Source organism: Phodopus roborovskii, unplaced genomic scaffold, assembly GCF_943737965.1.
Source record: "Phodopus roborovskii unplaced genomic scaffold, PHOROB, whole genome shotgun sequence".
Classification (NCBI taxonomy): domain Eukaryota; kingdom Metazoa; phylum Chordata; class Mammalia; order Rodentia; family Cricetidae; genus Phodopus; species Phodopus roborovskii.
The window spans coordinates 1,232,522-1,256,534 of NW_026125554.1; the positions used below are offsets into that span (position 1 = coordinate 1,232,522).

Here is a 24,013-nt window from a genome sequence, read left to right on the forward strand (position 1 = left end):
TTGTCCCATTGTGTAGAAGCAACAAATCCCTCGGTCAGCAGCCTTTTCCCCTCTTTTCGGAATCCGGCCTCACAAAACCTCCCTGCCCCTGCATTAACCCCACAGTGACACCAGGCATCCAATAATACATGGTCTCCAGCTCTAGAGTTTTTTGTTTTCTTAACTTCGGAGTCCCTTCTGGCCCAGGAGATGACAAGGCAGACCCCTCCCAGCGCCTCATGTGCACCCTAAATATTAAAGTCCCCATGCAAACTCTAGGTTCTAGTTTTAGACACCCTAGGTCCAGTCCCTGCCAGGACTTAGGGTCACCAGGAAAGAACAGGAGACAGTGGATTGGCCAAAGACTGGTTCACCAGTCACTAGGACAGGGTGATGACTTTAAAGCAACTGGTGAGCCAGCCCTTCCCAGCCATACTGCATACTCTTTTGCTCCCTTAGGGACTGAGTATAGCTGGAGCCCAACGGGGTGGGACTTGTGTGCTGTGACCTGGTGAGGTGGGTGGCCCCAAGGCTGCCAGAACAGTCAGCCTGGTCAGACCTGGCAGCCACAACTCCCAGCATAGGACACCATTGGCCCTGGCTCTGACCTGCTCTGCTCAGTGACTGGAACAGTGAAGTGACTCAGCGGAGGGAAGGGGTTGCATGGGTGCCTGTCTCTCCACTGAGGTGCCCTCATTGAGCTGTCAGGGGGTAGGGTGCAGGGTGAGTGTCATGCCTGGAGACAGAATACACTTCACCAGACCCAACTACCTCAGCCCTAGGTGTTCATTCTGATCCCAGAGTGCTGGGCTGTGGGCTCTTCCAGAGCCTGCTTTGTGTTGAGCATTCTATATTGAGTCCCCTGAGCCTGAGGTGCCAGTTTTGATTCAGGTAGGAAAAACCTTCCCTCCCCAAAGGTACAGGTATGTGAGTGTACCGTGTAACAGTCCCAGCTTCACAGAGCTGAGCCACAAGCACAGTGTTGCTCACACTTATGTGTGTGGACAGAATGTCTGCTGAACCCAAGGGAAGAAAAGATGGGTGTACATTGAGGTAAGTGGTGGGAACAGAAGGGAAGGACAATGCCTGTGGCTGGAGAACCTGATGGCCCACTCTGTCATCCCAGAAAAGGGACGGTTGAAGGCACAGAAAACTGGAAACTAAACTGAGCTACAAAGCAAGTCTCAAAAGATAAGAAAAAACACAAAACACACACACACACACACACACACACACAAAAAAAAATGGGCTGGGGTCGTCGAGTCTCAGCAGTGAGTGCTGCCCTAGCAGGTGGGAAGGTCTGTGTCCCATTCCTAACCTGGTGGCAAAGAAGGAAAGAAAGCCAAGAAGCCAGCCTATTGGGGATTGAGCCAACTGATGCAGGAAGCTAAGGCTGTCTGCCTGGGGCCCCACCTCATTTCCTGTTTGTCCTCCCTTTGTAGCCTAAGAATCTGCTCAAACCAAGTACTCTGGTGGCCCTGGTCTATCAGGCCTAACCCTCAATCCTCTTCTAAGGCTAGCCAGCTCCTTTGGAATCCAGGGGTAGGGGGAGTAAGCATAGGATCTCTTCCATCCTTCTTGCCCATTCTGGTTGTATCTTTCCTCTGCTCAGGCTAGACCCACCCATCACCTGACCAGCCATGCCTAGTCTGGAAGGACATAGGAAACAGAAGGTCTCAGGAAGGCTTTCCTATAGGCATTCCTTTGCAGAGAGCCAGTGACATTTCCTTGGGGCAGAGGTTGAGGCAGTAGAAGTTAGGCCCTCTGGTTAGCCCAGCTCCCAACCCCCATGCTGTGGCTGGGAGGCCTGAGTGTCCCAAACTACTGGAACTCTGTCTGGCTTGTAAACAGGAGGTTGGAGGTAGAGACTTGACAGCAAGCTGGCAGCTTGCCCGGGCAAGGCAGGGCATGGCAGGGCAGGGTTGAATGAACAACTCCCAGGCCCTGCCTGGTACCTACAGGGTGGTACACCTTTTCCTGTTTCTACTGGTGGCCATTTCCAGATAAAAGCCTGAAGGGTGGTCCCTCTATGTAACCCTGTAGACCCCAGATGACTACTTGCATGTCTGGACATTACTTGGCTGTCATATTCTGCAGGATCCACACATTCCTCTTAAATAAGGTTTAGCTGGGTGCCCTGGAGGACTCTGGGAAGAAAGAACCCAGTGTCAAGGCACAGCTTCTCATCTCTGAGAGTCCTCAGTTTCCCCATTTACAAGACTCCTGGAGGGAGTCTTGGGACCAGGCTGGGGTAGGGAGGGAATTGGTTTTGGATTAGGAGTTAGAAATGCCACCTCAACCAGGGCTCTGCAATTTGGCTTTTCTCCCCAGTGTCTGAACTAAACTGCATGGAACAAAGTCTCCAGCTTAGGGTTATTTCCTGTGAGCAGCTGGCCAGGGCAGCCACACTCCAACCTCCTGTTCCAGGAGCGCATTCCGGCTACATGCCAGGAATCTGTGTATCATCTTATTTAGCTTGTTAGTTTATGATAGCTCTTGCTTGCTAGCTCCAAGCTACAGGCTGGTCTTGAACTTGACTGCTCCTCTGCCTCCTGAGGGCTAGATGTGTGTGTGTGTCTGCATGTACCACAGCACACACCTGGAAGCTAGTCACAGCTGCTTGTGGGAGTCCATTTTCTCCTATGTGGATTCCAGAAACGAACTCAGGTTGTCCAACTTGTTGGCCAGCTCCTTTAACAACTGAGCTGAAGTCCTTGTTTATATCTGCGAGGAAATGATTCCTCTGACTACCTTTGGCTGAGTTAACAACCCTTGTTCAGGCATGAGCATTTGGAGATAAAAATCTCTGCAGATGTAATCAGTAACAAAGACAGTGAAGTTTGGGAGCTAGACAGGTGGCTCAGAGGCTAAGTAAGCCTTGTTACTCTTGCAGAGGGCCCAGGGTTCAGTCACAGCACCCACAACAGATGGTTCACAAAGCCTGTAACTCCACGGGCTCTTCGGGCACATGCATGCATGTGGCACACAGCATATGTGTGTGTGCGTGCAATAAAACTCACGATAGGGTCAGGGGGCTCCTCTCCTTGTGGCTTCCCAATTCCCTAGGGATGGCGAAGTCCTTGTTCAGCAACTAGACATGCTGCAGCCTCAGTAGGGGGAGGTGGGAAAACTTTTAGACAAACTAGCCTGGACAGGGAGAGCCTCGTTGTGTACACAAGCAGCTGAGCCAGCAGTCACAACTTCAATCAGAACTTGAATCAGGGATCCCGGCCCCTCATGTCCCAGCTACCACCACCAGGGATCCAAGGACCCAAGAGATTCAACAGGCAGCCGTGACTGAGGCACAGGCCAAGGGCATTCTAGTTTCTAAGTCAAATTAGGGCGGGGGCTTGCTCTCCTTCGGCAACAGGCTCAAGGACAGAAAAACAACAGTTTGGAGCCTAATGAAGGCAGCCTCAGAGACCAAACGCCTAGAATGCCCTTCTGCGCAGGCGCATGAAAGCCAGGGAGGCCTCCCCACTCCGGTACCCGCACGGACCGCGCAGCCGCATTCGGCGACGCTGTTGATGCCTTTCCACGCTCCAGTCCACATTGAGAACGCGCAGCCGCATTTGTCGCTTCCTTAATATTCTGAGTGCCACTTCCCTCTGAGCCCCCCCAAGCTCGAAGTGCGCAGCCGCGTTCGGCGTCCCCAGAGCGCTACTTGCGCAGTTGCACTAGGCACCCCGCTAAGCTCCGCCCCTCACGCTGGGATCGCGCAGCCGCATTCTGCATCCCCGGCGTGCTCTTCTCGCAGCCGCCCTCGCGCCCCTGGAAGCTCCGCCTCCTCTGTTCTCTGAAGAGGGCGGGGCCTGCACGGAGGGTCCGGGCCACTCCGGGACCGCGCTTATAAAAGCGGCCGCGACGGCCGCGCGCGCGGCTCCTCTAGGCGGCGGTGGCCCAGTGGAGGTGTCCGCGCTGGCGGTGGTGGCGGCGCTGTTCCCCGCGCGTCCTCGGAGCGGGGTCCGGGCTGTGCGAGGTCGGGTGACGGCGCTCCGACCCCGGCCGGTGTCCGACCCCGGTGAGCGCAGCTCCGAGGGCGATATTCCCCGAAGGAGGAGGGAAGCCCGAGACAGGCGCGGGAGCTCCGCCGAGCCCTGGCCGCCTCCGCCCGGCCGAGCGCCCCGCTCAGCGCCGGCCCTTTGTCTCCTCTGCCCACAGGGTCGCCTCCCAGGCCGCCCTCCGGGCCCCGCGTCCCTTCCCCCCGCTGGCGGGGCCCGGACTGAAGATGGTGCAGAAGAGAACAGCCGAACTTCAGGGCTTCCATCATTCGTTCAAGGTGAGGGGTCCTGCCCGGGGGTCTCACTACAGTGGCGGGTGCGACGGATAAGCAGAGCTCACCCGGGAGGTCGGTGCAGGGCCTGAAAGGGGTTCTTGCACTGGAATTCTGCGCCGGAGGCAGTGGGGGTCAGCAGGCCGCAGCTCTGTCCCCAGTCGCCTAGTACCTCTCTTCCAGAACCCCCCACCCCACATGTGATTGGTGGGTCCTTGTCCATTGCAGGCAGCTTGATCACAGTTTGGTCTTCTGTTTATGATCCTAGGCAAATCTAGTGTTCTGTTCCCTGCAGCGTCCAAGTCTGTCTTGTGCTCTTTGGGAGAATCAGCAGACTGCACCTGGTCTCTGGCTGCCTACTAACTCTCCCTTAACGAGCTGCCCCAGGCTTCCCTGTCATCTCTCAGCCTGGTGTGTGTGGTCTCAGGTGAACCCTGCATTTGTCACCGTGTGCTTGTTGCATGCTACAACCCTATCTCCAACTGCGTAGGAGGTTCTCTTCTAGGACCCCACTGCCTGGCATGTGATTGGTGGCAGTCTTGTGTCCCCCACCCCACTTTGTGTGTGTGATCCCACACTTGCTGAGTGTGATCGCACACTGTCTGAGAAGGTGTCAGAGGCCACAGCCCTGTTGTCAGCTACTGCTGGCTCTTTCACGAACTCCCCCAGGTTGGATTGTGATCAGTGGCTCTATGTTCCTTGCAATCTCTCAGCCTGGTCTCTCCCTACTTCTGTGTGTAGTCCCAGGGGAACCCTCTGTCTGTCCCTGCAGTCTCCAAGCTGGCTGTGTCCTGGTTGGTTGAGATCAGCGGGCTGTAGTCTTGGGCCCATTGATTTGTTTTACCCCACTGCAACCCCCCACACCTGGTGGTGGCCTGTGGACACTTTCCCTCAAGATACCCCAGGCCCAAAGTGTTATTTCCTGTCAGAACAGGAAATTTCTGCAGTGTTGTTAATGGTGGCTGGCTGAGTCTTCATCTTAGATGAGTGAATCTGGTGGTGATGAAGATGGGCATGTGCTGGGCCATGGGGCCTGCCTGGCATAAGAAACACAGTGATGTTATCCTGCCCACTCCACCCAGAAGGCTGGATTATATAATGGCTTCCTGGGGCAGGATACCTGTTGCCCTGTAGAGAAGGCAGGAGTGAGTGGTGTGTGTGTGTGTGTTTATACACACGCCTGCACCCCTGTGGGAGGAGCATACAGATAGGGCAGAATTCCCAGGCTTGTCCAGCCAGTGCTGGCCAGCTGCCCCACCCCTGACCCAAATGCCTGTTCTCCTTGATCAGCTGCTTTTTGGGGCTGAGCAGGAACGAGAGATGGGTCTGAGAATGTCAGCTACAGTGGTTTTTGCCCTCTTGGGGCTTTGTGTGAGCCTAGATGGGGTCAGCACATGGGGCCAACAAGGCTGCCAGTACAAACCCCAGCTTTCTCGATGGTTCTAGCCACCTCCTGCCAGGCCTGCTGACTCAAGGCCTTTGGCCAGACCTAGAGGAGGCTGGTTGGACCAGACTGGACTGCCCACACAGCACTTGGGACTGCAGGCTACCCTCTGCATGGGCTTTGTGCAGTGCTGCACAGAGCTGGGCCTGTGGGGAGGCCTAGCTGGTAGGTGGCCCTGCAGGTAGCCAGAGTCCGGTCCCTTAAGGAATCACCATCTGGAACCCACCTCACATAACTACTCCCTTGGAGCCAGGCTGCTACCCCTCAAGTACCTGGTCTGCAGCTGGGTACAGGCACTCCTGCTAGTCCTACTGGGTTTACTTGTTTTCTGTTGTTTTCCTCTCTGGGGTTTAATAGTTGCTGGAGCTAGAACCTGGGACTTCATGCTTGCTACAGGCTACACTATAGCCCCAGCCCTGTTTTCCTCTCTTTAATGTACAAATTGGAAGTCTCTAAGATAGCCCCTGGGGATCACGCTTAGGGGATGTGCTCAGTTAGCTGATCCTCCTGTGCAGGGTTGTGCTTATTCGTGTTTCCCAGTCTTTTTAGTTGAAGGCTGAGCAAGCAGGTTGAGACAGTGACCGGATAACATCAGAGGCTCATACTGGGTCCCTTTGACCCTTGGAAGGTTCCCAGAAGTGGCCTCTTGTCTCTCCCCATGACAGCCCGCCCAGAGGAAGCTCACCAGGGTGAGGTCATGCAGGGTTAAACCTGATTCACCCTCCCTTCTAGTTGCTCATCAGCCCTCTAACTTTTGTAGTGCAGGTGGCTGCCCTGGGCCTTCCAGGTGCAAAGGCTTACCAGGGTGGGTATGCCCTATTCCCCATGACCTGCTAGGATATCCCCTTTTCTGCCAGTCTCCTAGTGACTTTCTACTGGGGGTGTGCCAGCTTGCAAGAAGATTCTACATTGCTGTCCGTCTGTCTCTGATCTCCAGGTATCTGTTTAGTTCCTTCTGCTGTAGGCCCTTGGGAATCTTCCTGGAGAGACTTTTCTCCCAGGTGGCCCTCTTGTCATCCCCTCCCACTGTGAACATTCAGAAGGGGACAGTGACTTAACCCACGAGCCCCATACCCGTTCACTGTGAAAAGGGTTACCCATTCTCTACGTGGTTTGCCTCACTTTCCCTGCTTGCAGACTACCACCCAGGTGGCAGCAGCACCCAGATGAAGAACCCTTTTCCTGCACCATGTTCTTGTTCCTTCTAATTTTCTCTGGCCTTCAGCTCTCCCATTCCTGTAACTCTCAAGAGCTTTCACCCATCTGGCAGCTGGCCCTTTGGTGTCCTGTTGAAGCCCTAGCCAGCTAAGAAGGTTCTTAGACATTGAAGGCTGTGGACTGGGCAGGGCCTTGGACACTCACACCAATGGGATACCTTGTCTGTGAGCCCCCTTGCCACTGGCGATGTGTACCAAATTGGTGACCCCTGGGGCTGACAGTGCTTGGGAGATAATGACTTTGGATGTACTGAGCAAGTTGAGAGGGCGCCATGACACACAGAAATGCTCCTACCCATGACCTCCAGAGCTTCCCAGAAGTTAGGCACTGCATCCTCATTAGTGGGAGGGACAGCATACAGCATAGTGAGGAAGGAAAGCTAGGAAACTGAAGCCTAAAAGCTAAGGGTGTGGCCCTGAGATAGCCTGGGAGGCCATTGGAGAACAGGCTATCAGTCCCAATCAAGGCTCCCCTGCCACTGCCCCCACCTTAATCCCATTCCTGTCCCTGAAGTCAGCCCTCAGTCAGCTAGCCAGACAGGCATCCCCATTCTGCCCATAAGCAGATAAGGCAGACCATGTGGTAGACTTCCTGTCCCTTAGCCCCCGGCTGGGAGAAGAAGATCATGTTCCCAGGCAACAGGGTCCTTTGGTGTGGTGGACACAGAGCTGAGCCATTCTCTCTGGGATGTCCCTGGCTACCTCCTAAACCATACCAGTAATAGGAACAGGTGACATCCACATGGTCCAGTGTCTCCTGGTAAAACACTGAATTGGGTTCCTGTGGACCCCAAGGGACTCTGTCTTGCACAGTTCCCTGTCACTGAGGCCTCAAGACACTTGTCACGTGGCAGCCCGCATGCTGGGTGAGGGGGCAAATAATCAGCCACAGAAGTTGTCCTGCCCCAAATGCTCCTTAGCACTGTGATGGAGTGATTGATGATTGGGACATTCAGGCAGAGCCACCCTGAACAAACTCCCCCAACAGGGGCAGAATCCTTTCGAGCTGGCCTTCTCCTTAGAGCCCGCCCAGCACGGGGACGCTGACTTCAGCCCACAGTGTGAGGCCCGACCTGGTGAGTACCCACGAGGTGGGCAAGACATGGGGGTTCCTGTGGGAGGAAGGCCACGCCAGACCACACAGCTGACCTGGGTCTCTGTCCTACAGACATGCCTTCCAGCCAGCCGATTGACATCCCAGATGCCAAGAAGAGAGGCCGGAAGAAGAAGCGCTGCCGGGCTACTGATAGTTTCTCAGGCAGGTTCGAAGGTGAGTGGGCAGTGGGCGTGGCATCTGATGGGGAGGGGAGCGCTTCCCTACTGTCCTTCATCTTCCTATTTGCATCCCAGATGTCTATCAGCTTCAGGAAGATGTGCTGGGGGAAGGGGCCCATGCCCGTGTGCAGACCTGTGTCAATCTGATCACCAACCAGGAGTATGCTGTCAAGGTAAGCAGTGCCTGTCCCCAGGACCCAGTGGCCTTTGAGCCCCCAGATGACAGCCATGGAAAACCAGTATCTAAAAATGGCCCCAGGACTTGTGACTCAGGCCACCCTGAAAATCCAGATCAGACCTAGAGTCTCCGAAAGGCAGGATGGCAGCTGTCCTTTGCCTATTCCATGTTCTGAATGCTAGTTAACTCTAGTGTGGCTACTGAGAACTGGAAACTGTCAAGAGGCCATGCCGGCCTGCCTGTCCACCTAAGGCTGGTCCTCTGCCTCTGTGGATACCTGGCCTGGAGGAGGGTTATAGTCATAGAAAAGCTGTAGCCACACTGGAGTACAGATCCTAAGAGAAGTCCTGTGTCCCCTCCCCACTTCTGTGTGTACCTAGAGCCCTAGGGATAGCCCTGTGACCTGATTGGGTGAAGCTGGACTCCTGAGTCTGATGGTAGCCAGACAAGGAAAAGAAAGAGACATAGTCAGAGCTGCGGTCCCTGTCTCTGGGGCTGAGGCCCAGAGGGGGCAGGTAGCCTAAACCAGATTAGCTACATGGTGGCTTCTCACCTAGGAGCTTCCTGGTGATGTCCTCAGTGATTGTTGACACCCGGGAACAGTGGAGGGTGGTGATGTCAGCACAGGAGATGGTGAGGACCAAGGTTGGGATGGCTGGAGAGTGTTAAACACCCAGTGACATAGACTCCCAGAGGGGATGGCAGGGAAGGCCACCACACTGCCTGGACGTATGGAGGCTGCAGTGGAGCTGTCCCCACCTCCTCAAGGGCGGTGTGAGGGTTGTTAGTTTTATCTAGAGTGTTTTTGGACCATCCTCCAGACCTGGTTCTTAGCAGTGGAAGGCCCCTTTCTGGGATGAGTTTTTGTTACCAGAAACTGGGAATGTATCCTCCACCTGCTGAGTTGGGTCAGGGTACCAGCCTGGGGAGAACTGGGGTCCTTCTTTAAGAGCAAAGGCTCTATAGTGCCTTCTAGGCCTTCCATCTACTGGGTGCAGAGGGACTGGCTTCCTGATATTTGGGTTCACTGTTGCCCTAAGCCAGACCCAGGCCTTGGGCCCAATTGCCCAGTCTGGTCTGGAGGAAAGGAGGTAAGACATGGTATGGTCCTGACTGGGATGTCAGCCAGGTGGCCTGTTGTTTTTTTGCATGGGTTGTGTGGGAGCTGAGACTGCTTTGCCCTACCCTGCTGGGGCAGGGGTAACAACCACCTGGTGTAGGGGGCTCTTCTAGGAGCCCAGCCTCAAGCAGCCCTGTGAGGGCCATGGGTCAGGGTGAAAAGCTGGTTGCTTCCTCCCACCCTGCCTGAGCTTCCCTGGGCAGCAGGGTGCCCTGCCCATGCTGACACTAGTCAGTCCCACTTCCAGGTCCTTAGACCAACCATGTCCTCCAAAGCTGAGGGCCCAGGCTCTGGAGACTGAGTTTATACAGGGTCCTTGTGGGCGTATTTGTGATTTGCCAACTCTCAGGCTGCATCTGGGCAGCTTCTCCAGGTGCCATGTTCCCTCCCTGCATTGCAGATCATTGAGAAGCAGCTGGGCCACATCCGCAGCAGGGTGTTCCGGGAGGTGGAGATGCTGTACCAGTGCCAGGGACATAGGTAAGGTGGCCTACCTGGGCCATCTCTCCAGAGCCCATCACCTCACGAGGGCATGGGCTGGGCTCAGCTGGAAAAACAGGCTTTTTGTGGGTGCATGGCACCATGAGAGTGTCCGCCCCCAGGCCAGGCAGCAGGTGCGGTGCTGAGGCCCTCAGGATGCCTCATTCTCCTTTCTGCCTCTTTCTCCCAACTCAGGAATGTCCTCGAACTGATCGAGTTCTTTGAGGAGGAAGACCGCTTCTACCTGGTGTTTGAGAAGATGCGTGGAGGTGGGTGCTAGGAGAAGCAGACTGGGAGTGGGGGCTGGGGACAGAGCCCAGGCTGGGAGTAGAGGCGGTGCTGGGAGCTGGCTGGTCTATGGAGGTGACCTAGCTGTCCCTGGCCTGCACCACAGGGTCCATCCTGAGCCACATCCACAGAAGGCGCCACTTTAACGAGCTGGAGGCCAGCGTGGTGGTGCAGGACGTGGCCAGTGCCCTGGACTTCCTGCATAACAAAGGTGTGGTAGGGTTGTGGAGGCTGTCCCCAGGCCCTGGTTGCTTTAGAGGCACCTACCCCTAACTCCCTGCTCCACATCCCTAGGCATTGCCCACAGGGACCTAAAGCCAGAGAACATTCTGTGTGAGCACCCCAACCAGGTAAGACCCCTGACTACCTGGGCTCCAGTGCAGCCCTTCCCCTGGGAGGCTAGTGCAATGGGAAGCATGAAGGCCAGGGCTCCCACAGTACCTGTCACACCCCCAGGTCTCGCCAGTGAAGATCTGCGACTTTGACCTGGGCAGTGGCATCAAACTCAACGGCGACTGTTCTCCTATCTCCACTCCTGAACTGCTCACCCCGGTGAGGGCAGGACAAGCAGGGTGGGCGGGGTAGGCACTAGGCTCAGGTGCCAGGCTGGCTCTGCAGCTTTCCCCTGCCAGCCTGGCCTTCCACTTAGTAACAGCCATTGGTTGACTGGCAAGTATGGGGGTGGGGTCAGGCCATCACCTGCTGCTATGGGGATGCTCTTTGGTTGCTGGACCTCGTCATCCCTCCTGACTTAAGTTTCCCCCCCCCTCCCCCAGTGTGGGTCAGCAGAGTACATGGCCCCAGAGGTGGTAGAGGCCTTCAGTGAGGAGGCCAGCATCTATGACAAGCGCTGCGACTTGTGGAGCCTAGGCGTCATCCTCTACATCCTGCTCAGCGGCTACCCGCCCTTCGTGGGCCACTGTGGCAGTGACTGTGGCTGGGACCGAGGGGAGGCCTGCCCAGCCTGCCAGGTGCGCCTGCCTGAGTTCCCTCCCCAACCTGGGCTCCCTGGGATAGCTGTCCCCAGGAGCCAGGACCTCAGACTGAATCTCTGGGCCCAAGCCATTTCTTCTTTTTTATGTGTGTGTGTATTCTGCCTGCATATATATATATATGTACTTATACCATATGAATGTCTGGTGCCTGTGGAGGTCAACAGAAAACATTGGATTCCCTGGGACTTGAGTTACAGATGTTGTGAGCAGCCATGTGGGTGCTGAGAACAGACTTGGGTCCTCAGTGAGAGCAGCCAGTGCTCTAACCATGGAGCTGTCTCAGTGTTCATCTCTCTGACCTTGTGCATCTGGTCTCAGGACCTTCTCCAGAGTCCCTCATACTCTATTCTTGCGTAGCCTCTTACCCACCTTCGTTAATGCATCTACATGGAGCCAGATCTGCTTAGGAATGACTCTTCCTCCCACCCCAGAACATGCTGTTTGAGAGCATCCAGGAGGGCAAATATGAGTTCCCCGACAAGGACTGGGCCCACATCTCCTTCGCCGCCAAAGACCTCATCTCCAAGCTGCTGGTCCGAGATGCCAAGCAGAGGTTGAGTGCTGCCCAAGTTCTGCAGCACCCATGGGTGCAGGGGGTGAGCTGTGGGGCCTAATGAGGGGTGAGCTAGGGACTATGTGGAAGGTTACACAGACTGTGGATTTGTGGGTAGGATCTGGCTCCCTCAAGTGCCCTCTGACCCCCAACCCTGCCCTGCCCTCTTGCAGTGCGCCCCAGAGAACACCCTCCCGACACCCTTGGTTCTGCAGAGGTGAGCCATGGGATCTTGGGATATGAGTATGTTTGGGCCTTTATGTTTTCTGGAGTGCTAGGGGCGCCTAAGCCAGAGCCCTACGAATGTTCAGCAGGTGCCCTAGCGATGAGCCCCTTGAGATGCTAGGGCCACAGAAGCATAGGTGGGGATCTGGTGGGGAGGTGGCTCAACAGCTTTCATTCAGGGCCTTGGCACCTAGGAGGGCAGTGGGATTGGGTGGGTGTCTCCCCAGGGCTGTAGAGAAGGGCATAATTTGGGGGGGCATACTCTGGTGTCAATCCTCCATCCTATTCTCAGGAACAGCTGTGCCAAAGACCTCACGTCCTTTGCTGCTGAGGCCATCGCCATGAACCGGCAGCTGGCCCAGTGTGAGGAGGACGCTGGGCAGGACCAGCCCGTGGTCATCCGAGCTACCTCACGTTGCCTACAGCTGTCACCACCCTCCCAATCCAAGCTGGCCCAGCGGCGACAGAGGGCAAGCCTGTCCGGCACCCCCGTGGTCCTTGTGGGGGACCGTGTGTGACCCCTGCCAGCTCCTTGTACATACACCCCTGCCCTACAGGGCCTAAAGGCTAGGGACCTGGGTATCCTGCCCCTTGCCATCCCAGGCATCAGTTTACCTGGGTCCTGCTAAGGGATGTCAGGTTCTATTGGGAGGTTTTTTCTTTTTCTCCCTGTCCTCAACTCCCACCCCTGCCTATTTGGCTTTGTTTTGTTTTGTTTTCCTTTTACCACTATTGAAAGCAAGTGCCCATGAGGAGGGCGGAGGGTTTGGGCCACTCAGTCAGCCTGCACCCGACGATGCTCACCTGTCAACTGTGAAGGCCACCTGCGCCCCCCACCTCCACTCCAGCCACTCTGCTGTCTTCCAGGGTTGGGGATCCCGCAGGATCAGCACCCCACAAGTCTCCCTAGCCCTCAGTATTGTCAGGGACAGGCCCTCCTGGTGAGTACAGTGGCCCTTTTGTCTGTCTCCACCAGAGCACTCTTAGGGCAGGGGCAGGGGATTCCACTGTCTTAAGATAGAGACCTTGGGATGTTGGGTGAATGGGGACACACCTGATTGGTCCCCTGTCCCCATCACCTATCTGCCATGTCCCTAGGAGGGTGACAATCAGAATCTCCTCCCAGGCTGCTTAGCTCCTTGCCCTGGGACAGGCCTGCTTCTAGTCCCTCCTCCCTCCCAGGGGTAGAGGTAGAAGAGGACATTGCACCCAGCTAGCTCCACCAAGGTGGGAGAGGTGCTGGACAAGGACCACATCAACAGACATGGGGTTCCCATATGACTCTTCACCCAGGGCACCGGAGTGCCCCTTCTCAGGGCTCAGCCTGACCACGGCCATGTCCAGCCCTAGCTGTCCCTGGTCTGGAGTTAATGAGTTCCTGGCTACCTTCTGATACCCAGAGCTGCAGCCACACCCAAAGGTCCCCCACCTTCCTTTGCCCCCAAGGGCAGCAACTTGGGTGTGCCTACCTTCAGGAAAAGGGGAAAAGCTGCCTCAGTCTCCCTCAGGGCACCCAAGACAGGCTGGGAAGACACTGGGTGGCCCTGCAGTGCCCCAGGCCTGAGGGCTGTTTCTAGCCACGAGCTACTATGCAATACAAGTTCCCATTTTCTCCGTGGCCCTGCTGGACGGGGGCGGCTTTGGGGGCCAGGCCACCCAGCCTGCAACTCCTCTGCTCAGGTCTCTCCAGGGCAGCCCCTGGCCTCAAAAAACTCCTTGGTCAATATTGTTCGTCAAGTTATAGTTTAGGCTTTTTTTTTTTTTTTTTTTTTTTTTTTTTAAATAATTTTACTTGCTTCCCTGTTATTGAAGAGTACTTGAATGTTGGGGTCTGGTGGGTGGGGGCCTGGGACACCCATTGCCCAGCACCCTCTACCCTCCTCCCTAGTCTCATAGGATTGTCACAGTAGGTGAGGTGACATGCCTTCAGTCCTGCCTGCCTCTGGACACAATTCCAAAGACCCCCCTGGAGGGAAGAGAGCTTCTGGGCACCTCAGTTCTCACCCACCAGCATGATTCAGCTGTTGAGCACCCGAGGACTCGACCCTGCAGGTTCTTGAAGCAACCTGACTGGACTGTGAGCAGCGTTGACCCCTCCTCCCAAGCAGGGCTGTTATTTCCTTGATCTCTTCCATGCCCGACCTGGAAGACAGGTCAAGACCCCTTAACTGTGAACGAGAGACAATCCTGGGGTGGCTTGGCCACAAACCATGCTTAAATTCTGTAAAAAGAAAAACCTGTTTTAGACTGGGGGACGTGCAAGCACTTTCAACTCCATCCTACCAGGTGAAAAGACCGCTACAGACTCCTTTCCCACCAACTGTCAACGCCAGGATTTTGTATTCTGTTTTGTAAGGATTTAATAAAAGTCGTTTAAAAATCTCTGCAGTGACGCCAGCCAGCAGAGGGCGGCTGCCCAGCAGGTCTTGAGTCACTGGTCCACTGGGCTTCTTTTGCACACCCCTCTGGATATGTTCCAGGGAAATGACGTCACCAGAGGGAAGTACAAGGCTAAAGAAAAACAAGCTGGGGTCTTGGCATTTCAGGGACCCTGAGGGACGGGGTTAAGTGCCCTGTGGGAGGGTTCTGGGGTGTGGCTTGGCCCAGGGCAGCCTTGGAGCTTACTTAGCTTAGGACCTTGAGTTTTCCCCTTCCACCTCTGTCTCCAGCCTGCTGGGGTGACAGTTCATCACTGCTCGGTTTGTGCTGGTGTTCTCATGACACTTCCCAACTGACCAAAGAGACCGGACTTGATCCAGTGTGCGCAAGCTTCCTACAAGGCAGGGACTTACAGGAGAGGGCTGGCGCCCTGCCGGTCCCATCAGTCTCCCGAGGTGGGGACTCTGCCACAGTGCCAGGGCTTGCAGCTGAGCGCCACTCCCAGACTCCGGGATTTCCCTGCCACTCGGCAGACAGACGTGGACGAGGGCGGACTCTGCCAGCTTCGAGAAAACCACAAAAATAAATTCTAGTGCAACCTCTGCTAGGACGAGCTGTTCCTGGCAGGCGGCAGAGGGCAGGGAGCGGTCACCACCCAAGTTGGCAGGACCAGCAGGGCGTGGTGCCACCTGGGAGGGTTAGAAGCTTGGCATATGGCTCCCGGCTGCGAGGCTGTGAACAGGCCAGCTGATGGCTCGGTGGTAGAGAGCAATGCATCAAGCCAGAAACCCCTGAGTTCAACCCCCGCAGCACATACACTTAGAAGCGGTGACCTAGGCCCTCTGGAGATAGAGGCTGGAGGATCCAGAGTTCAAGGTCAATCTCTGTCTAGGTAGGGACTTTGGGTCCAGTTTGAGCTACATGGGATCCTTTCTGTGAAAAACAAAACAGAGGCGGGCCTTCCACTTGCCCCCACATCTGACCAGCTCAGTTTGATTCCCTGGCTGCATACAGTGCAAGGAGCAGTCTGGCTCCCGGAATCTGTCCTCTGACCTCTACACCCACATTCACCCTCAGCGCTGAAGAGGCTGAAATAGGGTTATCAGTAGTAAACTAGCCTGGGCTACATGAGAACCTGTCTGTCTCAGAACAATGTTAAAAATGGTTCAGTTGCTGGGCAGTGGTGGTACAAGCTTCCCAGCCCTCAGGAGGCAGAGAGAACTGTGAGTTCGAGGTCAGCCTGATCTACACAGTGAGACCCCGTCTCTTAAAACAAACAAAAATGTTTCAGTGAGTAAATAAATCACTTGTGAGTGTGAGGAATGGAGGGGACCCCCAGCACCCACACGGAGTCAGGCACAGAATAGTCTGGAATGCCAATACTTCAAGGCTCACAGGAGGGAGAACCCAGGAGGTTGCAGATCATCCAACCTAACACACTCAAGAGGTTTTGTTTCCAGCGAGGGGGAAGACAAGGAACAATACCCAAGGAGACTCTCTGCCATCCGCATGGGAACCCTGACCTGCCTGTGCCTCCACTTCCGCACACACAAGTGCACATATCTGCACCAATCAGTAAATGGATAAATGTCCCAAGGTAGACTGAGCAGTGGTGGCACACACCCTTAATCCCAGCACTCACAAGGCAGAGGCAGGAGGATCTCTGGGAGTTCCAGGCAGGTCTGGTCTACAGAGTGAGTTCTAGGACACTCAGGGCTACAAAGACAAACTTTGTCTTTTTTAAAAACAATTTTAAATAGTGTTTATTCTATTTTATTTTTCCCTATTTTACTTTTAAGTCTTTTTTATTAATTTTTTACATTCCAGTTCCCCCTCCCTCCTCTCCTCCCACTCCCCCCCACCTTTCCCCCACCTCCCATGTGCTCCTCAGAGAGAGTAAGGCCTCCCTTGGAAGTCTATCTCATCATCTTGTTGAGGCAAGATCAAGGCACCTGAGAAATCCTGACACGCACACACACACCCGAAAATGTCATAAGGTAAACCAAAGAAACACATGGTGCCATCAATGAGGCAGACATTTCAGGATGGGTGAGGAATGAGTAGTCATGACCTGGCATCCTGGAGGGTCCCAGAGTGAAAGGCCCCTCTGACGGGAAGTGCTCCAAAGACAAGGGACACAGAGCCCAGCGTGGAAAGATGCGGTGTCTAGGGACACTCAGCATGAGAAGTAAAACCCAGAGCTGTCACTACTGCAAGACAGACACAGCTCATAGACACAGCGCCATGTTTGAATACACACTATAGAAAGTCATGGGAAGGGGGAGAGAGCCGGGATTGGAACTGGAAGCTGAAGTAGCTATAGCCTGGGGTCCTGGTTGCAATGGGGATGACAGGAGGGAGAGTGTAAGAGGAAAAGATGAATGGGAGAGAAGATGGCTTCCAGAGGTGCAGGATGGAGATCTGCCTTCCAGTAGGGCAGATCGACAGGATGAAGGAGCCAGTGGGAAGGAGATGCCGGGAGACTGGTGGTGGCCCCCACCCTGTCTCTGAGGTACCCCCTATTAAGCAGATATCTGGGGCCTGGAGAGATTGCTCAATAGTTAAGAGCACTGGGTGCTCTTGTAGAGGACCTGGTTTTGATTCCCAACACCCACATGGTGGCTCACAACCATCTATGACTCCAACTTCAGGTAATCTGATGCCCCCTTCTGGCCGCTGGAGGTACTGCACACTGTACCTGTGGTGCAATTAGACATGTATATAGGAAAATACCCACACACATTTGTGACGCTCGCGCGCGCACACACACACACACTTAAAAATAAATCTTTTTTTAGTCAGGCATGGTAATACCCACCTTTAATTCCAAGACTAAGAAGGGAGAGGTAAGTGGATCTCTGAGTTTAAGGACACAGAGAAACCTGTCTTGAATAAATCCTTTTTTTTTTTTTAAAAAAAAAGAAGCCAGGCTGTGATGGCACATTCCTTTAATCCCAGCACTCAGGAGGCAGAAGCAGACAGATCTCTGTGAGTTCAAGGCCAGTCTGGTCTACAAGAGCTAGGTCCACGACAGGTTCCAAAGCCATAGAGAGATCCTGTCTCATCTTCAAAGAAAGAATGAAAGCCTCAATGCCAAGTCTCATAAACACATTTCTGGGGGCTGGTGTAGACCCCTGTCCCCTCATGAGATGACAGGGAGGGCTTCAGGGTCAGGAAGAGATAAGTCTATTCTTTTTTATTCATGTACCAACACTTGTCTCACTGAGAAGGGTCTAGACAGCCTCAGTGGTGTTTCTGGAACGTTCCAGAATATTCCAGTGTTTGGAACATGTGGCCGATGCAACTGGGCACTTTCCTGGCACGTAGTAGGTGGAGATCAGCAGTAATATTTAACACCTGATGGGGCCAGGCCCAGACCAAGCATAGTGTTCACTGGGCACAAGAGGGACCTTGTAGTGGATGAGGGAGGCGGGAGAACCTTAAAGAGGAAATGAAGCTAAGGAAATGGAGGATGCCAGTGGCTCCTGCAGTGACTCTAAACTTGCATTCCTCAGGGGAGACTAGTCTCAAATTTGACATGCCCCTGGCTCAGCCTCCTGAGTACCAAGGTTACTTACTGGTATACATCACCATGCCAGGCTCGGGAAAACAATTTTTTCCCAACTTAAGTTCAGTTCTTGGGGTCATGTGAGTGATGGACAAGAGAAAACAGGTATTTTGGTGCTTTTGTTTGTTTGTTTTTATGGGATTTTTTTCTTCTGTTTGCAGTGTTGGAATCTGTCCATATAAGATAAAGGCTCAACCTCTGAACCACAGCCCCCTTCTTCATTTATGTGGTTGTATAATTTTTTGTGTGTGCTTGCCCTGTGTGAACCTGTTACGAGTAAGGTTTTTCCTGCTAGCATGGACCCACCACGGCGCTAGCCCCAAATAACACACTGAGACTCTGTATTTGATATAATGCTGTTGGCCAGTTACTAGTTTCTTATCGGCTAGCTCTGTCTTAATTATTAACCCTTTTCTATTAATCTAAGTATTTCCACGTGGTCTCATCTTACGGGAGAGTGGGCCCGGACCTCTGTTCTCTCCAGTCTCTCCATGCTGACTCCTCCCTACTACTTCCTCGAATCCTCCTTGTCTCCTAGTCCCGCCTATCTTGCTTTCCTATTGGCCAACAGTGCTTTATTTATTAACCAATAAGAGAAACATATCTACAGAATGACATCTCCCATCATGAACCGCATCCATGCCTGGTGCCTGAGGAGGCCAGGGGCAATGCAGAGGTTCATGGAACTGGAGTTATGGACTAGTGAGATACTGTGCCGGCACTGAAAATTGAACCCTGTGTCCTGGGTCCTGTGGCAGAGAAGCTGGTGTATTAACCACCATGGCATCAGGCCAGTCTCTCTTCATTCATTACTATATTTTAGATAGAGTCTAATACAGCTCAGGCTGGCCTCAAATTCACTCCATAGCTGAGGTTTACTTTGAACACCTGATCCTCCTGCTGCCAACTCGTGAGTACCAAAATGTCAGGTGTCCTCTGCATGCCTGGGTTATTCAATGCTGGGGGCAGGAACTCCATATGTTAGGCTGGTGCTCACTCCCGGAGCATTGTAACAACTGAACTACTAACAATGGAGTTGTTAATTTTTCAATTTTCACACAGGGGCAAAAACAGAAGGAATAGATTTGAAAGAGACGATTAAAATGGTGGGTTTATATTAATTGGTAATAGGATTGGGAGCAGAGGCTGCTCGTGGAGAAGAAATGATCTACAGAATAATGAGTACAACCCAAGGAGTAGGTGGAAGACACACTCATGTTTGGGGATTCCTGGGGAATTCATGATTAGCCTGTATCACTGAACAGCTGACTGTCCCCAAGGCCCATCCTCACCCACAGCAGCCATGTCCAGAGTTCAAAGCCATCAGGTCAACATAATTCTATAGCAGACCAACGTATTTGGGCTAGCACATTGCTGGCTCTCTGATTGTATATGTGTGCTTTTTTAAATATATATTGTGTGATATGGTGTCACTCTGTAGACCCAGCCAGCCTCGAACTCAAGAGATTCACCTGTCTCCAGAGTGCTGGGATTAAAGGTGTGTGCCACCACACTCAGCCATAAGTAGATTTTTTTTTTTTTTTTTCTTTTTTCTGGGACAGGGTTCCTCTGGGCAACAGCTCTGGTTGTTATGGAATTAGCTTTGTAGACTAGGCTGGTTTTGAATTCACAGAAATCTGCCTGCTTCTGAGTGCTGGTATTAAAGGTGTGTGCCACCACCACCCAGCTGTAAAGTTTATTAATGAAAAAGCAAAAATAGGTCAGAACATGGTGGTGCTTGCCTTCTGAGCATTTGGGAGACAGAGGCAGGCGGATCTGTGAGTTTGAGGACAACCTGGTGTACAGAGTGAGTTCCAGGACAGTCAGGGCTACACAGAGAAACTCTGTCTCAAAAAAACAAAACAACAAAAAACAAAATTACAAATAAAGAAAGAAAGAAAAACCAGGAAAGCAGGGTTTAGGGTGCCCTCTAGAGGCCAGGTCTGGTTACAATCGAGACAAAAAAACACCATAAATTAACAAAAGTCCTTTAAGGAGATTGTCATGGTCCATCCTAAAATCCTGCCACATGGAAGGAAAAAGTGAGAGGATTTCTCAGAATCCAATGCCAGCCAGGGAGACATAGGCACTTACCTCAAAACATGAGCAGAGAGAATGTCTACAATGATTGGTGGTATAGTTCAGGGTGGAGCCACGCCTAGAATCCAACACTGCCTTGAGCTCCCTCTAGCCCCATTCTCTTCCACCAATAAGCAAATAGCACCCTAAAAATGAAGAAACAGCAACAAAAGTAAGGAGAGAAATAAAAGAAATGTCCAGGGATCACAGAATCAGGCTGTTGTTTGAAGCCAGGGCTCATATAACCCAGACATTTCCCCAACAGGATGGTAAAGAGACTCTGATCTTCGTCCCTTGTGTCTTCCTCTACGGCCTATTGCATTTGTGGTTCTTCCCTTTTAATATTGTCTCCAGAGGGTGACTCGTCCCAACGTCAGGGACGACCCTCCACACACCTGTTCAGTGTCACAGGACTTGTAGCTAGAAACCCAGCAGAAGGGCCTAGACCTTCCTGACCAGCCTGTGTCATCCATGGTCCAGGGACACCACAGAATCTAAGAACAAAGCAGGATGGTGGGTGGGCAATGCACTTGCGAGGCAGAGGCAGGCAATCTCTGTGAGTCTGAGGCCTGACTGGTCTATAGAGTGAGTTCCAGGACAGGCTCCAAAGCTACACAGAGAAACCCTGTCTTGACAAAACAAACAAACAAGGTAGAATGGAAGAGAGAGACAGATAGACAGACAGAGGAACCATAAGCTGAGGGATGCAGAGGCTTCTTGGGGCTGCAGACAATGACCCAGGCAGCTCCACCTGGACTTTAGCTCAGGCAGGTCCTTGTCTGACTCTTCATCCCAGAATATGGACTAAACTACATTGTGTTAGGATTATGTGTGGGTGTGGGGCACAGCTGAGTGTGCAGGAAGCCCCAGGCTCCATCCCTAGCAAGGCAAATGAGCCAGCTCAGCACTTAGGAGCTGGAAGCAGGGACATCAGGAGTTCAAGGTCGTCCTCAGCTAAGTAGCCTAGGATACATGCATTTATTTATTTATTTATGGCTTTTTGAGACAGGGTTTCTCTGTGTAGCTTTGGAACCTGTCCTAGAACTTGCTTTGTAGACCAGGCTGACCTCAAACTCACAGAGGTCTGCCTGCCTCTGCCTCTGGCTCCGCCTCTGCCTTTGGTGTGCTGAGATTAAAGACATGCACCACCACCACCGGGCATTATAGAGAGATGTTTTATGAACACTTCAAGAGCAAAGTCCCTTAATAGCAGGTGTTTAAAGATGGCGGCCTAGGAGCGCTGCCCCAATTCCCAGCCTTTGGCTATGAAGAACAGTGACTGGACTTGCCCAAACAGTAAAGACATTTATAAGCTGTCATGGCCTGCAGGTAAGGTGTGATCCAGCCTGTTCAGAACTGTTCAGATGGGTTATCCTGGGACTGGGATTTCTTCTCTGGAATGGGGTGAGGGCAACCCCCCTCCCCACCCCTCTGCTCAACCTGTTTCTGGATAAAGTGTCATGAGACTCAGGACTGAACCAAACAACTGGTGTTGTGCTTATCCTCCCATTTCCTTCCCCTCTCTTTAAATTTTATTTATTTATTTATTTATTTAAACAATATTTAGTCTGGGGCTGGAGACATGGTTCGGTGCTTAAGAGCACTGGCTGCTCTTCCAGAGGACCTGGGTTCAATTCCCAGCACCCACATGGCAGCTCACAACAGTCTGTAACTCCAGTTCCAGAGGGCCTGATGTCTTCACAACATCACACATAAAATAAAGTTAAATAAGTTTATTTAAAAAATATTTAGTCTGATGCAGTTTCCCTAAGCAACCTACTCTACCTTTTAACCTGTGGTCCTCCTGCCTCAGCTTCCCCAGTTCTGGGATGGCAGGTGTTCCCTACCATGCCCAGGTGGGCAGGGATCTTTGGCAGACAATTGCAGGAGCTGCTCCAACCGTTGTCATGGCCACAGTGAGTGGAAAGACCTTAGAGTCTGGAGCAGGGGTCTCAGTTCCTACTTCTGAGAAACCAAGACACCAGACTGCATTCCCAAGCAGGGACTGGTGAGGGCGCCAACCTTCAGTGTTCACAGGCAACTCTGTCCACCTGAGCATGCTCAGCAGCTGGAAGGAGCTCCTGCCGGCTTCTGCTTACACCAGCACCCCTTCCTCTGGGAAGCTCTCCATGCTGTACCCCAGCCTGCTCTTGGAGCCACAGTGCTCCCTGCTCATACCCGTGGGGGGTTCATCCCTTGATGGCCCCACATGTCTGGAGGTGGCCAGTGCATATCTAATGACATTTGTTCTTGTTTTTTTTTTTTCCTATGATAGTATTTTTCATTTGTTCTTGTTTTGTTTGTTTTATAGACAGGGTCTCTCTTTTATGTAGCCTAATTGATTAGGAACTCACTATGTAGATCAAGCTGTCCTGGAATTACAGAGATCTGCCTCTGCCTCTCCAGTGCTGGGATTAAAAGTATCAGCCCCAAGTTTGATTTCCATTGAGTTTTGGATGTGATACACTCCTATTCCACCCCCAAAGCTTTTTTTGTGTGGGTGGGGGTTAGGGGTTGGGGTCTGGAGACCCTCAAAGGGTCTCAGAGTGTACACGTGGGACCCAGGCATCACAATCTGGGTCTTGGGTCTAGAATATGGGGCCTGATCTGCAATCTTGGGTCTGGGAGACGCTGGGCAGCGTGGGATCAATGGTCCCGGGTCCTGGGCCCTCCCTTCAAGCTGCTTCCCCCCTGTACAGACCTTCTATTAACTAGGTCCCTCCCCAACCTCTCAGGCCTTAGCCTCCCTTCTTTCCTAATCCACTCCCACCAGCTCCTCAGACTTCTCCTGCACTGGACTCCCTGTCCCTTCTTCGCAGGTCTGGTCTGACCTCCCTCCTCATCTCTGTGCCTCACCTCACTTTTTTCCTCATCTCCGTTTCTGGGATTGCAGTCAGTTGTGGGCTCTTATGTCCTTCGTCGTGATCGTGAGCTGAGTATCTGCGCTCAGCGGCATGTGTGCGTGTGGAACTAAGGCTCTAAGCAGAGGTTCTGAGCTCTCCTCATCCTCAGTTCCTCCTATCCTTCTCGCTTCCCCTACCCCAGCTTCCCCCCTCCACCTCTTCATCACTGTCCCTTTTCCCTCCATCACAATTCCTACACCACCTTCCATTGCATACATAACTTCCCTACGACCCAACCCTCCTCCCGTGACCCCGCCCTCTGGACTGACTTGCTCAGACAAACCCCACCCCCCTCACCTCTTCCCTCTGCCTTTGCTGTCCCCCCCCCCCCCCCCGCCTTCTTTCCCCCTACTCACTCCCCCCTCCTCTATCCGCCCTTCTCTACCTGTCTCCACCCTTAGGTCCCTCCCCTTCCTCCCTTTTCCATCTGTTCCTCCTCCAGCTTCTTTCCCTGGTTCCTCCCCTCTTCCCTTCCCTCTGAACTCACCTCCCCCCTCCTACTCTTCCTCCATTTCTCCTCTCCAGGTCTTCTCCGCTGGCAGACCTGCCCCTCATCTTCCTGGTTCTTCTCTCTGCCCCTTCCTCTCCTCCATATCCCCTTCCCCTCTCCTCCTCCTCTTTCCGTGCCTCTCTAGTCTATCTGCCTTTCTTCACCTCTCCACACCTCTCTTGTCTCCCCTTTCCACCCTTGCCCCGCCCCTGCTCCTCTCTAGCCCCGCCCTCCTCTCCCAGCTCTTGTCTGTGCTCCTCCCTATATTACCTCATCCTCTTGTTCCTCTCATCCAATCCCTCCAGTTCTCCTCCTCTGCTCTCCCTCCTTTTCCCTTTCTCTGACCTAGTATCCAACACCCCATTCCAAGTCCCTTTTCCCTCTATCAGTTCTCTCCCTCCTCCCCTGGCTCGCTTCAGGCCCCTCCTCTTCCTCGTCTGACCTGGCTCTGCCACGCCCCTTCTCTATCCTTGCAATCTCTTCTCCCTCCTCTCCTCTCTTCCTTTCCCCTCCGTCCCCATCTCTCCTTACAATCTACCCTCTTCCCCCTCCTCTCGTGCTCCCTCT

At 53.3% G+C, this 24,013-nt stretch overlaps 1 protein-coding gene across 2 annotated transcripts; it reads left to right on the plus strand.

Annotated features, from left to right (window-relative positions):
* The first annotated feature begins 3,870 nt into the window (after nt 1-3,870).
* Mknk2 (MAPK interacting serine/threonine kinase 2) lies at nt 3,871-14,411 on the plus strand. 2 transcript variants are annotated; one of them, XM_051177354.1, is made up of 14 exons: nt 3,871-4,000; nt 4,141-4,258; nt 7,902-7,989; nt 8,082-8,183; nt 8,264-8,361; nt 9,887-9,966; nt 10,162-10,235; nt 10,361-10,465; nt 10,549-10,604; nt 10,711-10,806; nt 11,031-11,225; nt 11,681-11,845; nt 11,976-12,019; nt 12,320-14,411. In XM_051177354.1, exons 2-14 carry the CDS (start codon nt 4,208-4,210, stop codon nt 12,543-12,545), a joined length of 1,380 nt encoding a protein of 459 aa, XP_051033311.1. In that variant the 5' UTR covers nt 3,871-4,000; nt 4,141-4,207; the 3' UTR covers nt 12,546-14,411. The 2 variants fall into 2 exon arrangements, with proteins under 2 accessions (XP_051033311.1, XP_051033312.1); XM_051177355.1 differs by lacking the exon at nt 11,976-12,019 and having other exon boundaries at nt 12,320-12,504.
* The last annotated feature ends 9,602 nt before the right edge of the window (nt 14,412-24,013 follow it).